The following is a 17,175-nucleotide window of genomic DNA, read 5'->3' as shown; positions in this document are numbered from 1 at the left end:
CAAGGTATCAAAAGGCACAACGTAAATAGCCTGAGTAAGACAGTAGAACACATTACCAATAGGCATTCAAGTATAAGAACAGTATTTAAGAGGCAACACGACCAGCCGGAGCTGTTTAACGGCCTGGGCTGCCTCAGCTCATTTACACACAAGCCACTCCTGGACCACAGCGTGCCTCCCGTGGTCCAGCCCCTTCGCCGTGTTCCCCTGGCTTTGCGGGACGGCGTTACGCAGGAGCTTCAACGCCTCCAGGCTGGTGGAATCATAGAGCCCATCGACGCTTCCCCATGGGTGTCCAACATTGTCATCGCCAAGAAGAAGTCGGGCGGACTGAGAGTCTGCGTCGACCTCCGCCAAGTGAACAAGGCAGTGGTGCCTGACAAATATCCTCTTCCTACGACGGAGGAACTCACTACACACTTCCACGGCTCCCGAGTTTTCAGTAAATTGGACTTGCGCCAGGGCTATTTACAAGTCCCTTTACATAAGGAGAGTAGGGACTTGACAGCGTTTATCACCCACACTGGCCTGTACCGCTACACGAGGATGCCTTTTGGGCTCAATTCAGCGCCGAGTTGTTTCCAGAAAATCATGTCCACAATCCTCGCTAGCTGCACTGGGACTGTGGCGTATCTGGATGATATTGTGGTGCATGGGCCAGATGCTGCCACACACGATGCCCGCCTGGAACAGGTTTTCACCGCACTCAAGCGCCACCATGCCACGCTGAACACAGAGAAGTGTGTTTTCGCTGCACCCGCCATAGACTTTGTTGGGTTCCGTGTCTCCGCCGACGGCATCTCGCCTCTCCAGTCGAACGTGGATGCCATCATCGACGTTCCCACTCCTGCGACGGCCTCCCAGGTGGCATCATTTTTGGGGATGACAGCCTACTACATGCGGTTCCTGCCTCAGTACTCCTCCATTACGGCCCCGCTCAGGATGCTGCTCAGGCAGGAGACACCATGGTCTTGGACTCCCAAGTGCCAGGTTGGTTTCGACGAGTTGAAGCGGCTCCTCACCACGTCTCCGATCCTGGCGCACTTCCAACTGGACAGCCCCACATTCGTGACCTGTGATGCTTCCGCAGTGGCTCTAGGTGCCGTTCTGTCACAGATCCATGAGGGCGTAGAGAGACCGGTAGCGTTTGCCTCTCGGGCGCTCAGCCCCACTGAGCAGAAATATTCAGTGGGCGAACGGGAGGCACTCGCCTGTATATGGGCATGTGAGCGTTGGCATCTCTACTTATACGGAAGGTCCTTTACTTTACGGACGGACCACCAGGCCCTGACGACCCTGATGTCTACCTCTGGTGTGGGGCACAGGCCCCTCCGTCTTCACAGATGGTCAGACCGTCTGCAGCAGTATGACTTTCAGCTACAATTCACCCCTGGCAGGAATAACGTGGTGGCAGACTACCTGTCCCGTCCTGCCACCACCCAGGGCCCCGCTGTCTCCCCGGAGGACGAAGAAGACGTGGTCCACCTGGTCCACTCACCATTGAAGGACACTGTCTCCCTTCGTGATTTGGAGACGGCCTCAGCAGCCGAGCCTGTCTTCACCATGCTGCGTGACTACATCAGACACGGTTGGCCTTCCCGTGTCCCACCTGAGCTAGAGCCGTATTCCCGTGTGAAGAACGAACTGTCATGCTGGGGTGAGGCCTGCATCGCCCGGGGACACTGCGCTGTTATCCCAGTAGCCCTCAGAGGGTGTGTCTTACAGATGGCACACCAGGGTCACCTTGGCATAGTCAAAGCCAAGCAAAGGTGCCGTGACACAGTGTGGTGGCCCGCCATCGATCGAGACCTGGAGGGACTCATCCGCTCCTGTGCAGCGTGCCTCACCAGTGGGAAGACTGGGCCACCCGCTTCGCCTCCACTCCAGCCCCTGGACTGGCCAACTAAACCGTGGGACCATCTCCAGCTTGATATCTGTGGTGAGCTGCATAATGTGCCACACCACCAGAGGTTTCTTGTGGTGGTCTACGACCTGCATTCCAAGTGGCCTGAGGTGGCTCCCATGGGAACGGTCACCTCTGCTGCCGTCGTCGCCTTCCTGGACCGCCTGTTTTCCCGTTGGGGTTTACCCCGAGCCATCACCACGGACAACGGTCCTCAGTTCCTGTCCTCGGAGTTCACCGCCTACCTTGCCAGCAAGGGTGTTACTCACATCAGAACCTCCGTCTACCACCCCCAGGCAAACGGGGGGGTGGAAAGGTACAACCAATCACTGAAGAATGGACTGCGTGCTCACATGTCCGAGGGATACTCGCTGGAGGCTGCACTGAATCAGACCCTCCTCCACTACAGGGCGACTGTCCACTCTACAACAGGGGTCTCTCCTGCCAGCCTCATGGTGGGTCGAGAGTTTGTGCTTCCCCTGTCGAGACTCCGCCCACCGATGGCCGCGAGCCCGCGACCATGCTCAGCAGCAGTCAAGTCTCGCGTCAAGGGACAACAAACTTCCATGAAGCAAAGGTTCGATCAGAAGCACAGGGCTAAATGGCCAGCTGTCAGAGTGTCGGACTGGGTCAGAGCGCGCCGGCCCCACCGCGCCAACAAACTGTCAACATTCTGGTCTGCTCCATACCAGGTCAGCCGCCAGCTGGGCCCAGCTTCATTTCAGTTAACCGATGGATCCCGTTGGCACGCTAGCTGCCTGCGCAAGGTACCTGCCCCTCCTCACCAGCCTCACGTCACAGGGGTGGCACCGAACATTCCCGCATTGGGGCCACGCCCTCCGGTGCCCGATCCAGTGGCAGCACCCCTCGCCCAGGCTGTGCCGGTCGCGCAGTGCCCTGCTCCAGCACCGGCCCCACTGCCGGTCCCCCTTGCTCCTGAGCCTCGGCCTGTTAGGGCCCGTGCACGCCCTGAGCGTTTTCAGGACTTTGTGGCCACCTTCCATACTTGAAGTTTTAAGAGAGGAGGGGAAATGTTGTGTTCATTCAAGTTAATCTTAAATACTGTTCTTATACTTGAATGCCTATTGGTAATGTGTTCTACTGTCTTACTCAGGCTATTTACGTTGTGCCTTTTGATACCTTGAAGCCACCGTAGTTGGGCTGGGCCTTTTGAGGAAGTTACGGAAATAAAGCAGAGTGCTGTTGTGAAGTTGAGCGAGGCTGTTGTGTCTGTTATTTGAACATAACAGACCTATGATGATTATGATCTACATTTAACAAACTTCCTTGTAGTTTAAATAATATGTATTTAATACGTTTTCAGTCCCATTTTTTCCATTTTATTTCAAGTCACCTTACAGTAGTCTGTCTGCAAACGGTTTGTGTGTAGAGGTGTTCCCTTCTGATTGCAAATGAAACACTATATATATATCAAACATGTATGTGATTCTCAAACTTTTTTAACCAAGTGCACCATAATGACCAACATTAAAATACAATAGCATAGTAGGCCTACGTATTCATTAATAACAAGGCAGAGGTTTTATTTAACAAGTATATTTAATATTTTTGACTACTGTAACATTACACACAGTTTGAACAGTAACAGTGATTGATTATAGACAAATTGTGTGTTTACTCTGCTGTTGTTGTCTTGTGATGCAGCTGTCAATGTAATGATGTCATGATGCAGTGGTCAGTGCAAACCCTGGACCCGTCTGTCCAGGGATCACCCAAAAAAGGTGTTTGTTTGGATGAAATTAATTAATTACAGCGATGGAATAAGCATTCCTCTGAAAAAAATGTATCTGTTCTCACTATTTTTTAGGGCAAGGCTGGCACCACATATGCTTAGTCTGTTTTTGCAAAAAAACAACAACATATGGAGTGATTCGTTTTTGCTGCAAAATGTGTACAAAATAATCAAAATTCCATTTTTGTAATCAATGTGCATTTTTCAAATTGAGACTATCGTTTTGGTTGTTAGAAACGATTCAGTTGCAACCCACATTAGCAGGTTGGCTAAACAAAAACATTGATTTACTCAAAACAAGGAGAATGGACATATCTGTTTTTGCGTCTAAGTTATTCAAGTATTAAATCAAATCAAAGCGCATTTGAAATGATCCAGTAACAAATGTGTCTGCATCCTTCAACTGTCTGCATCGTGTGCTTAATTTAATAAATTATTGTAACTTCTAGACGTCGGCAAAACAACAAATTAACACTCCACTTCAAAAGTATAAATCTGTCATAAGGGTAGCGTTTTTCCTACTTACAGTAGGGAAGGGATTCATATGGCCCGATTTCTGGGTGGATCTCGCGTGAGAGGAAGGAGGGGGCTTAATCATTTTGCAATGCAGTCTGATGAAAATGATGGGAAGTGCCCCTCTATATTGCAACTAATGCTGTGGTCGAAGTTGGAACTGCAACAAAAAAAATTTAAGATATTCCACAATCTGGTGATTAAATCAGATAAGGCGACCCCCACATTTGTCACGTTTCTCGTGTCAAGTAAACCATGACGAATGGGGCCATATGAATCCCCTTCCTACAGTACCATTTATCTCTAAATAATTTCAATCGATCAAGCCTTTCCTAACACCCCACATTACAAAATAATACAAATATGTATGATTTTTGCTGATATCGTATCAAATTAATTTCGGTATCGGCCAATACTCAAGGCTTCAATATCGTTATCGTATCGCAAGGGAAACAGTTTTATCGGGACACCAGCAACAGGTGGTCACACAGAAATGACCAGGAAAAAAATACTGACCTGTTGATGTTGACCTTGATCTGTCAAGCTGTTTTTTAAATTACATGAAAATATATATGTTTTTAATATTGAAAAAACAACCTCGTATGAAGCCAAACTTTTTGACTCGGGGGCCGCATTGGGTTAAAAAAATTTGGCCGGGGGCCGGGGCTGTACATATATATATATATATATATATATATATATATATATATATATATATATATATATATATATATATATATATATATATATATATATATATATATATATATATATATATATATATAAACATATATACATTGTCTTTATATTCCAGCGAGTTAATCCGTTTAGTCATTTAACATCAATTAACATTGATGTTCATCAACATTTAACATTGTCACGTTATCGATGGGAAAATTAATTTTTAGACAATATGATTTGCCTGAGCGGCTAGGAGACACCGAGAGTAACAAGCGGTAAAAAATGGATTACAAATGAAAGATTAAAAAAAAATAAAAATAAAAAATTAACTTGGGACTTCCCGTGGGCCGGATTTTGGAGGCTGGGGGGCCAGATCCGGCCCGTGGGCCGTAGTTTGGGGACCTATTTAAACTAAACTAAACTATTTATGTCGAAATGCTACAGAATTATAGTGTCATTACATGATTAAATTCTCTGGCAGCAGCAGTATAGAATAAAAGTACAACAATGACAACAACTCACTAATAATACTGCAGTATTACTATTTGGGGCGGTATAGCTCGGTTGGTAGAGTGGTCGTGCCAGCAACTTGAGGATTCCAGGTTCGATCCCCGCTTCCGCTATCCTACTCACTGCCGTTGTGTCCTTGGGCAAGACACTTTACCCACCTGCTCCCAGTGCCACCCACACTGGTTTAAATGTAACTTAGATATTGGGTTTCACTATGTAAAAGCGCTTTGAGTCACTAGAGAAAAACACTATATAAATATAATTCACTTCACTTCACAGTGCAATAATGCAACTCATTAGCCGTTATGACAAAGTGCGTTTAGTTCCAGTGAAAACACCTTTGTGAGTGTAGTGCTCACTCCAACGGTCTCCCTGGACTTGAAAGCATTCCTCGAGCGTCTGTTTGGGAGGGCCGGGTCACTGTCCATCTTGTCCCCGCGCGGCTCGGGCCCGCTCAAGGCTCAAGTGCCGTCACTCCGTGGCGAAGGCCCGCTTCCCCACTCCGCCTCCGCACTCCTACATTCACTATAAACGTGGTGCCAACTATCTCTCCGACGCCTCCCTCCTCCTGCTTCCCTTTTCTCCTCCCCTTTCCCATCTCTCCCTCACAAATACGCATTCCCGCTCCCTCCTCACGCATATTCTGAATGGTTTCCAGCGCTCCTGCAGCCCCCTCGGGGAAACACCAGCGCAGGAGGAGGAGGCGGAGGAGGGGATGGTAACGATGACAAGCGGACGTGGACGCGGATGCGTGTTGGCCCTCCTGACCTTTTGTCCCGGCGTGGTTTTGCTATGATGACATTGTTTGGGCAACACTCGTGCTTTCGGCCAAGCAGGTGAGTGTTTTGTTTTGTTCTTGACACTGTGATGACTCATCTCCATTTTTGTCCTCAATGCCATTTAAATGTTCGCCCTTCTGTCAGATTCCTTGCACTGCTTATTGTCATGCAGTACCATCGACCTTCATGCCTTACTGTGCTGATACACATTTACTGTACAACAGGTGATTCTTGCAAATACTACTTTTGTTGAGTTGTGTTTCTTTTCATCTACTCGGAATGCCATCGGACAGTCCATGGTTTCAGAGGGACTTACAGACGGGGAGGGAAGGGGACACGAAAAACTGTTTGGGGAAAGCTGTGGACGTATAGAAGGGGAATGGACAAGGGAAGATGACAGAAGCAACAACATTTGGTGCTTGTTTTGGTTTGATTAAAGCAGGGTTGTAAAAATTACGAACAGGTTTTTTCCAGCCCGCATGAGTTTGCCAAGTATAAAAATTTGTGTTTTTTTATTTTTTTTATTTTTATTTTTTAAAGGAAAGAAACTGCTGTCTTAAAGGCCTACTGAAATGCTTTTTTTTATTGATACGGGGATAGCAGATCCATTCTATGTGTCATACTTGATCATTTCGCGATATTGCCATATTTTTGCTGAAAGGATTTAGTAGAGAACATCGACGATAAAGTTCGCAACTTTTGGTCGTTGATAAAAAAAGCCTTGGCTGTACCGGAAGTAGCGTGACGTCACAGGTTGAAGGGCTCCTCACATTTCCCCATTGTTTTCAATGCAGCGAGAGCGATTCGGACCGAGAAAGCGACGATTACCCCATTAATTTGAGCCAGGATGAAAGATTCGTGGATGAGGTACGTGAGAGTGAAGGACTAGAGTGCAGTGCAGGACACATCTGATTTCGCTCTGACCGTAACTTAGGTACAAGCTGGCTCATTGGATTCCACACTCTCTCCTTTTTCTATTGTGGATCACGGATTTGTATTTCAAACCACCTCGGATACTATATCCTCTTGAAAATGAGAGTCGAGAACGCGAAATGGACATTCACAGTGACTTTTATCTCCACGACAATACATCGGCGAAACACTTTAGCTACGGGAGCTAACGTGATAGCATCGGGCTTAACTGCATATAGAAAGAAAAGAAATAAGCCCTTGACTGGAAGGATAGACAGAAAATCAACAATACTATTAAACCATGGACATGTAAATACACGGTTAATGCTTTCCAGCCTGGCGAAGGTTAACAATGCTGTGGCTAACGACGCCATTGAAGCTAACTTAGCAACGGGACCTCACAGAGCTATGCTAAAAACATTAGCTATCCACCTACGCCAGCCAGCCCTCATCTGCTCATCAACACCCGTGCTCATCTGCTGTCCAGCGATCGACAGTGCGACGAAGGACTTCACCCGATCACCGATGCGGTCGGCGGCTAGCGTCGGATAGCGCGTCTGCTATCCACCTCAAAGTCGTCCTGGTTGTGTTGCTGCAGCCAGCCGCTAATACACCGATCCCACCTACAACTTTCTTCTTTGCAGTCTTCATTGTTCATTAAACAAATTGCAAAAGATTCACCAACACTGATGTCCAGAATACTGTGGAATTTTGAGATAAAAACAGAGCTTTTTGTATTGGATACAATGGCGTCCGAATACTTCCGTTTCAACGATTGACGTCACGCGCATACGTCATAATACATAGACTTTTTCAACCGGAAGTTTAGCGGGAAATTTAAAAGTGCACTTTATAAGTTAACCTGGCCGTATTGGCATGTGTTGCAATGTTAAGATTTCATCATTGATATATAAACTATCAGACTGCGTGGTCGGTAGTAGTGGGTTTCAGTAGGCCTTTAAATGCATCCACTGGATGCCACGATAACAATTCTGTTAGGCAAGCAAACGGTTTATACCGGGGCCAAGCAAGAGGTACACAGTAAAGGGTGACTGTGGCTCCTCCTCGACCCACATGAAACTTAAAACCTGCCATTTTATGTCTTCTGCTTCGAACACATCGTCACTTGGCACCCTCGTTGCCCCAAAATGTCTCTGTCAAACACAAGAAAAGTGAACTTAACCCTTTTGAATAGTTTTTACCTCCGTTTCTTACGGTTTGTTGAGTTGGTGCTAGATTTTATTTTTATTTATTTATTTATTTATTTATTTATTTATTTAGCCTTTATTTAACCAGGTAAAAATCCCATTGAGATCAAGGATCTCTTTTTCAAGGGAGACCTGGCCAAGAGGGCAGCAGCAAGGTTACATTAAAAAACAGTGAACAACACATAAAACATCACATTTACAACATTAAAACTTGCTCACATGACACATGTGCATACAGACAAGGTAGACTGCAATCCTTTCACAGAAGCTTTAAACTCATTCAATGCAACAAGGGTTTGAAGTTGAAGATTCGATTGTAGGTTATTCCAACCCTTCGGTGCTGAAAACCTAAATGCTTTCTTGCCCAGTTCAGTTCTTACTTTGGGGACGACAAATTGCAGAACATTCATTGAACGAAGATTGAGACTTCCTTGTTTCTTTGTTAAAAGACAAGACAGATAAGAAGGAGTGATACCCAGAATGGTTTTGTAGATGAAAACATACCAATGATTGAGGCGTCGAGCACATAAAGATGTCCAGTTAACCACTGAGTATAATACGCAATGGTGAGTAAGGGGAGCGCAGTTGGTGATGAATCTCAGTGCCCCGTGGTACACACTATCCAGCTTGTGGAAACAACCAGCAGTAGCATTCATGTACAACACATCTCCATAGTCAATAACAGGTAACAAGGTTGTTTCCACCAATTTCTGTTTCACAGTAAAAGAAAAGCAAGACTTGTTTCTATAATAAAATCCCATTGATACGTGGGCATGACAAAGGAGTTATTTGATACCTAGAAGAGTTTACATGTTGTGTTTTTTGTTGAATCCCAGAAAGACTTAAAGTTTAGTCCTGGCTATGTAGATACACAGACGAATATTTGTGATTTATACGTTTTCATAATGTGCTTGTTTTATTTTTGGCCAAAGTAAAACAAAAACAACAACCTGGAGTTGTATTTATTTTTAAGTTATCATGCCATAATTTTACCATTACCGGCCCACTTGGGAATAGATTTTCCTCCATGCGGCCCCTGAGCTAAAATGAGTTTGACACCCCTGGATTAAAGTCTTCTGAGCAGTGGTTCTCAAACTTTTCTTTTTCACATAGTGCCACCTCAGAAAAAACTTTGCTACTACAATAATGACTAACATTAATAGCATAGTAGCCCTAAGTATTCATTAAAAACAAGGCAGACATTTTATTTAACAAGTATATTTAACATTTGTTGCTACTGTAACATTACACACATGTTGAACAGTACCACTTTGTTTGAATGTATAGGAAAACAAAACACTGTACTTTAATCGAGTGATTTCTTTGGCGTACCACGAGATTGAATTTGCGTACCTCTAGTGGTACACGTACCACAGGTTGAGAATAACCGCTTTAGAACAGAGTAGTTCAACTAAAATGTTTTTGGGGTCCACATTTCCAGAAAGGTAAGGGCCGGGAGGCTGGACTTCTCCCTTCACTTTTAGTTTATTTCTTTTTAAATCTTTTATTTTTTAAAAAATTGTTTATTCAGTTTCGAGGCATATACAACTTCTGAAAGTACAATCACATATCAATTGTTAATTGTTTTCTTTCCAAAACAAGACACACACACAGAAGACAAAGAGGAAAAACAAATAAGGAATAAATAAATCAGTCAAATAAGTACAGGCAAATCTTATTTTGTATATTCATGACAACCAGCGTCCTCCATAGTAGATATAAAAAACAATTCTGGTCTATTTATTTTGTCAGAGTTAAAGGAGCACTCTGCTGTTTCAAAATACGTTGTGCAAAAAAGTTTTTGACCTGAACTCGCGTGCCACCAGTTGATGAAAAGGAGAGGACCTAAAACGAAACCTTGAAAAACACCACTAGTATAACTTAAGAAGTTGAACAAATAACTACTGACTGAATCTGAAGTAAACAAGCTACAGCAACACCTTAGTTGCATAAATCATATTACAAGATAACTGTGTAACAACCAAAAAGGAGAGGACTTAAAGGGACGCCTTGAGGAATGCCTCAGTTGGTAAATCATAAATTTGGACCCCAGTGTTCAATGATTTGCTAGCAAGGTTAAAATATCAATACAATTATCTGCCAATGTCTGTACTGTGATCCAGGTTCCATTGTACAACATGAGCACTCTAGTGTTTGTAGGAATTTGCTGAAAAAATGTTTCTCTCCCAAGTTTTGAACTGAACTCTGGGGGCCGGTATGGTGTCATTCCCGGGCTGGATTTTGCCCCCGGCCACCAGTTGAATAGAGCAATGATGAAAAAGAGAGGACCTAAAACAGAACCTGGGGGAACACCACTAGTATAACTTGGGGTGGAACAAATCACTATTTCCTGCATCTGAAGTAAACGAGATACAGCAACACCTTAGTGACATACGTCACATTGCGAAAATACATTTGCAACTGCAAAAAAGGAGAGGACTTAAAGGCCTACTGAATGAAACCCACTACTACCGACCACGCAGTCTGATAGTTTATATATCAATGATGAAATCTTAACATTGCAACACATGCCAATACGGCCGGGTTAACTTATAAAGTGCAATTTTAAATTTCCCGCGAAACTTCCGGTTGAAAACGTCTATGTATGATGACGTATGCGCGTGACGTCAATGGTTGAAACGGAAGTATTGGGACACCACAAAATAGCTCTGTTTTCATCGCAAAATTACACAGTATTCTGGACATCTGTGTTGGTGAATCTTTTGCAATTTGTTTAATGAACAATGAAGACGGCAAAGAAGAAAGCTGTAGGTGGGATCGGTGTATTAGCGGCTGGCTGCAGCAACACAACCAGGAGGACTTTGACTTGGATAGCAGACGCGCTATCCGACGCTAGCCGCCGACCGCATCGATGATCGGGTGAAGTCCTTCGTCGCTCCGTCGATCGCTGGAACGCAGGTGAGCACGGGTGTTGATGAGCAGATGAGGGCTGGCTGGCGTAGGTGGATAGCTAATGTTTTTAGCATAGCTCTGTGAGGTCCTGTAGCTAAGTTAGCTTCAATGGCGTCGTTAGCAACAGCATTGTTAAGCTTCGCCAGGCTGGAAAGCATTAACCGTGTAGTTACAGGTCCATGGTTTAATAGTATTGTTGATTTTCTGTCTATCCTTCCAGTCAGGGGTTTATTTCTTTTGTTTCTATCTGCAGTTAAGCCCGATGCTATCACGTTAGCTCCCGTAGCTAAAGTGCTTCGCCGATGTATTGTCGTGGAGATAAAAGTCACTGTGAATGTCCATTTCGCGTTCTCGACTCTCATTTTCAAGAGGATATAGTATCCGAGGTGGTTTAAAATACAAATCCGTGATCCACAATAGAAAAAGGAGAAAGTGTGGAATCCAATGAACCCTTGTACCTAAGTTACGGTCAGAGCGAAAAAAGATGCGTCCTGTACTGCACTCTAGTCCTTCACTCTTACGTTCCTCATCCACGAATCTTTCATCCTCGCTCAAATTAATGGGGTAACCGTCGCTTTCTCGGTCCGAATCGCTCTCGCTGCTGGTGTAAACAATGGGGAAATGTGAGGAGCCTTTCAACCTGCGACGTCACGCTACTTCCGGTACAGACAAGGCTTTTTTATCAGCGACCAAAAGTTGCGAACTTTATCGTCGATGTTCTCTACTAAATCCTTTCAGCAAAAATATGGCAATATCGCGAAATGATCAAGTATGACACATAGAATGGATCTGCTATCCCCGTTTAAATAAAAACATGTCATTTCAGTAGGCCTTTAAAGGGGCGCCTTGAGGAACGCCTCAGTTATGTAAATCATAAGTTTGGACCTGAGTGTTCTATGTTTGCAAGCAAGGTTAAAATGTCAATGCAATGACCTGCCAATGTGTTTACAGTGGTCCAATTTCCTCTATACAAACAGGAGCACTCTTGTGTTGTTAGGAATTTCCTGCAAAAATGTTTGTCTCCCAAGTTAGAACTGAACTTGGGGGGGGTTATGGTGTCATTCCCGGGCTTGATTTGGACCTTTGGCAACCAGTTGACTGGCCTTGCTTTAGCAAAAAAACAGAAACAACCATGACATTGCTCAGTGGGCTTGGTTTAAGAGGAGACCGAAAGGGTGGACAAGGAAGAAGACGAGATTCCTGAAAAGTGTATTCTTTGTTAAGTGACGATGCTCACCTTTGTTATTATCTAAGTGTTGTTGTTGAACGTGGTGTCAGACTGATATGAACGTGCTGTTCTTGTCTGACATGCTGCCTTTATCGGCTTGAGTCCTAAAAGCAAACATGCGTATACAGTATATGTGTGTGTGTGTGTGTGTGTGTGTGTGTGTGTGTGTGTGTGCGTGTGCGTGCGCTTAAGTGTCCCAAGGCCATTGCTCTGTCAACTGCTGCGTTCTCATAGGAACACCCAGTGGAAACACAAACATAACAACTCAGTAGTTTGAGGTAAACCACTACCAAAGATTGATTGGTCTTTTTGGGAACTGCGGTGATCAACCTGCTGGAGGCTCCCTGCTCTCCTGAGGAAATCCCTTGTGAAGATGGTGGAGTTTCGTGTCTCCAGGCTGTTCAAGGTGTGTTTTAATGACGGAGGCGAGCGGGACGCTAACCACAGTCCAGCGGCTACATCTCGTGTCCTGATGAATGGTACGGCGAGCCGTCGGATTCCTCTGAAGCCGTGATGTCACCGCCGTCGAGTGTTAGACAGATCCAGACTTGAAGGGCTCAGCCCGTGCCAGATGTTCACATTCACGGCGTGCGCACACACAGGCTATATGTCACATTTGAACTTGGGTCCTAGCAAACACAGACACACTGTACACATCTATGATCACATTCTTCATTTCTCTTTCAGGTGGTCTCAATTGGAATGAGGATAACATGGCCCCTTCTAATACCGCCGGCATGAGCAACAGAGGACAATAAATCATGAAAAACTGCCAAAGATAACAACAATGGAGCTTCCAGCTGAGGTACAATTAGAGGGATATCCGTCTCCACTCGCAGCGTCGGACAAATTGGCCTTTTCAACAAGAGGAGCGTCCACAGAAAGTGCTGTTAACTGCTTACAGGACCTCACAGAGGACAGTCTTCTTGAGGATCCATACTGCTCCCAGTTGGAAGGAGGAGGCGACAGACTTGAGGACAGTTCTGTTTGTGGCGGTCTTCAGAACACAACATTTGTGGAGGATGTGTCCTTACGGATTTCACCGCAGGATCTACGCTCCTGGCCTTCGAAACTAAGTCAGGAATCACAAAAGGAAAGTTCTGTTTGCGTTAGCCTCAATAACACAATAGAACATGTTGGTAAAGTTGGTCAGAATCTGAATTTACTGAGCTGTGATCAGGACCACTCAGGTCCTCTTCCTGTCCAATATTACAAAGGGGATGAGCTTCTTCCTGAAGATCGAAACTGCTCCTGTATGGAACCGAGTCCTGACGGACAGGAAGGCGGTTCTCAGTCCTTAGAGCACCGTGATCAGTTGTCTGCCATCCTAGGATATACTCAAGATAAAGACCTGGATTTTTTGAGCTCATCTCAGAACTGTTGTTGTCCCCTTCCTTTCCAAGACAGAGGATGCTATGATCTTTCAGATGCTCAAGACTGCTCGCAAAGGGAACTGGTTCCTGGTGGACTAATGAACAGTTGTGTTTGTATTAATCCTAATAAAGTGGAATTGGTAAAAGATGTGTGCGTATGGAAGCAAGGACAGGGTCTTGCAAATCCAACTGAAGACCTGAGCTTATTGCGCTCACTTCAGGACCACTGTGGCCCCCTACCTGTCCAAGACCTACAATGCAATGATCCTCCTGATGCTCAAGGCTGCTTACCACTTGAACTGGTTCCGAACAAGCTAAAGGACACTTCTGTTTCAGATGATCTGTGCTCACATGTGCAAGAACAAGGTATCAAACTTCTTGGAGATGCAACTGAAGACTTGAATGGAATCAAGCGATCAGAGATCATCTCAACCGACCATGTCAGTCCAACTTCTGAGGAACCTGCCCTTACCAGCACTAATTCAACGCCAGACCTGCCACGCATCATCAAACTCAAACAGAGTTCCATCACCTTCTCGGACTACGCGGAGCATTGCCCTCGCATCGACGGCAGCTCGGACGGAGGAGAATCTTCACAGGAAGAGGAGGAGGAAGAAGAAGACGACAACAACGAGGATGACGATGTGTTCCTGGAGCTGCCGCCCAGTGAGCTCCTGGCCAATCACAGACACAGGAAGGATGACGTTACGAGGTGGAGCCATGGCGTACCAAGAAGTGGGCAATGTGGCTATGAAGCAGAAGTGGGAAGCAGCAAGGAGGTAAGAAGCTAATTACTTCCACTATTGTATTGTTGTATTCGTCATAGAGGACATGTGGGACCACTGGTTACAGAGGACAATGATCTGACATTGACCCCTGTTATCGGCACCATGTTAAGCCAGATATTGTTTAAAATTCGAATCTCGTTCTTAGTATATAGTAGTTACATGTTACACGACGTTACTGGAGTGATGAAACAGGAAGGCATGCAGAACAAGTAAATTTGCCAAATCACAACTTTATTTTGGTAGTACAGTATATCGCTTTATTCTCAGGACTTCTTAATATTGTAATATTACAACTTTTTCCTTGCAAAATGACAATATTATTCTTAAAATACCAAGTTTTTTTCTTTCTTTCTATAATATGACTTTTTCAATGTTATCAATATGTTGTATAGGCATTTATTTAGGGCCATCTTCATCACTAGAGGAAAAATCTAATCTGCGGAAGAGAATCCCTCTGCCATTTTCAACTGTTTCTTTTTTTTTTTTTAAGTCGTCAGCTTGAAGCGTCCCTCTATCTCTGACTCCCTCGTCCTCATGTAACATGAGTGCGTGACTGTTATGATTTTGCTTACTAGTTTCGATGACCCGCATTATCAGACATTAAACCCCGCTCCTCCCTCCGTGGGAGGGAGGCGAGTTGGATGCCCGAAAACCCCCGCTCGGAAGCGGAACCTTAGCCAAATGTGACTCATCATACAAACACCGACCAATCATCAGGGATTTTCTCCGTATGTATGGATGTTCTCATTGTATTTTCTCCATATTTTTGGGGCCTGGATTTGCAGTCCTCTTTCTCTTTTTGTAGCTTTGATGTACGCTACTTAGCTACATGGGTCGCCAAAGTAGCTAAACTACAGGAAAAGCTACTCGTTAAAAAAGTGGCTAAGCTACCACCTAGCTACTGGAAAATGTAGTTAGACTACGTAGCTTAGCTACTTGTAGCTTGCTAATGCCCATCACTGCCAATGTGTGCATATTTTTGTTTACATTTTGTTTTAATGATCATATACAAGGACTAGAATGTACCTTACCATTCTTGGGTGGAAGCTTCCATTAAATGGCAAAAATAAATACCTGGATCAGGTTAGGTTTGGGGTTTCCTTGCCTAACACCATATTTTATTTTTATTAAGTGTCTTACTATGTCAACACTGGTAATTCCAGCCATAACACCCAAACCAAAAAGTTTGTCATGAGTGTACAGATTAGCAGCCATTACGACAGTGTGGGTGTCCTCCACTTGACTGTGACTTGTTGACATGTGTTCTATGTGAATGCAAACATCCTCTGCTTTCCACTCGCTCCCTCGACGGGCAGTGGGACATATCAACTTTTCTCTTTTCTTCGAGGGAAATGGCCTTTTCACACAACCTTTTACTCCGCTTATTGGCCAGCGAAATGTTGTGCACACGCACTGATGCACTTGTGTGTAGCGGCGTGTCAAATGGCGCGTCAGTGTCACGGCTGTGAGGGGAGATGAGGCTCTTCAGTGCGGTGATAATACCCACACCTCGGCGTGCTGAGAGACACTGGTGTTGTTTTGAAGAGGAGAGGAAGAATGCGTGGAATCCAGGCAGCCTGTTGTAAATATTACCAAAGGGCAGCGGGAACAATGGCTTCACTAGCTTTGATTTCATATGGAAAGTCGATGTCGCCACAGGGCAAAGGTCTCTTTATACAAATGTCTTGCCCAATCCAGGTGAAAGAAATGTAGGCAATGGTCACACTGTAGTATTAGGGCCATGTTGAGCATTTATATAGGAAAAAACATAATACAAATCAAATAAGACTTGTTTTCAAATTTATATATATATATATATATATATATATATATATATATATATATATATATATATATATATATATATATATATATATATATATATATATATATATATATATATATATATATATATGTGTTTTTTTAAATTTAAGATTTATTTAGGATTTTCAATTTTTACAACCCATATACAGCAGTATACATTGAAATGTTGGCAATGCAAATGTCCACAAAACATCACAAATATATATATATATATATATATATATATATATATATATATATATATATATATATATATATATATATATATATATATATATATATATATATATATATATATATATTATAGCTCGGTTGGGGCGGTATAGCTCGGTTGGTAGAGTGGCCGTGCCAGCAACTTGAGGGTTCCAGGTTCGATCCCCGCTTCCGCCATCCTAGTCACTGCCGTTGTGTCCTTGGGCAAGACACTTTACCCACCTGCTCCCAGTGTCACCCACACTGGTTTAAATGTAACTTAGATATTGGGTTTCACTATGTAAAAGCGCTTTGAGTCACTAGAGAAAAGCGCTATATAAATATAATTCACTTCACAATTCACTTCACAAACAACGGGGGGGGGGAGAGACAACAAGAAGACACAATTCAGTAAGACTAAATTTAACAGTCAGTGAAGAAAAAATAAAAGTGTATATACGCATACATACATACACACAGACCCTTTTTCCTGCAAAGTTGCACAATTTTTCTCCTATAAATATGATTTTTGCGATCTTAACACAGTATGTTGACTTTATTCTGGAATTATTCCAACTTTTCGTTTTTTGTTCACTTT

General features: G+C 44.0%; 1 protein-coding gene across 5 annotated transcripts in view; it reads left to right on the top strand.

Moving 5' to 3' along the window:
* Window positions 1-17,175, top strand: part of stard13b (StAR related lipid transfer domain containing 13b) — a 208,775-nt gene that overhangs the window by 17,163 nt on the left and 174,437 nt on the right. The window contains exons 2-3 of one of the 5 annotated variants that reach the window (XM_062060318.1): window positions 6,019-6,196; window positions 13,088-14,552. In XM_062060318.1, coding sequence (XP_061916302.1) covers window positions 13,188-14,552 — 1,365 coding nt within the window. In that variant the 5' untranslated portion in view covers window positions 6,019-6,196; window positions 13,088-13,187. Of the gene's footprint in view, window positions 1-6,018; window positions 6,197-12,636; window positions 12,880-13,087; window positions 14,553-15,073; window positions 15,290-17,175 lie in introns of those variants that run through there. The other 4 variants (XM_062060321.1, XM_062060319.1, XM_062060320.1 and 1 more) reach the window with 4 other exon arrangements.

The sequence above is a fragment of the Entelurus aequoreus genome, linkage group LG10, assembly GCF_033978785.1.
Source record: "Entelurus aequoreus isolate RoL-2023_Sb linkage group LG10, RoL_Eaeq_v1.1, whole genome shotgun sequence".
Taxonomy (NCBI): domain Eukaryota; kingdom Metazoa; phylum Chordata; class Actinopteri; order Syngnathiformes; family Syngnathidae; genus Entelurus; species Entelurus aequoreus.
This window is presented reverse-complemented; position numbering and strand designations above follow the sequence as displayed.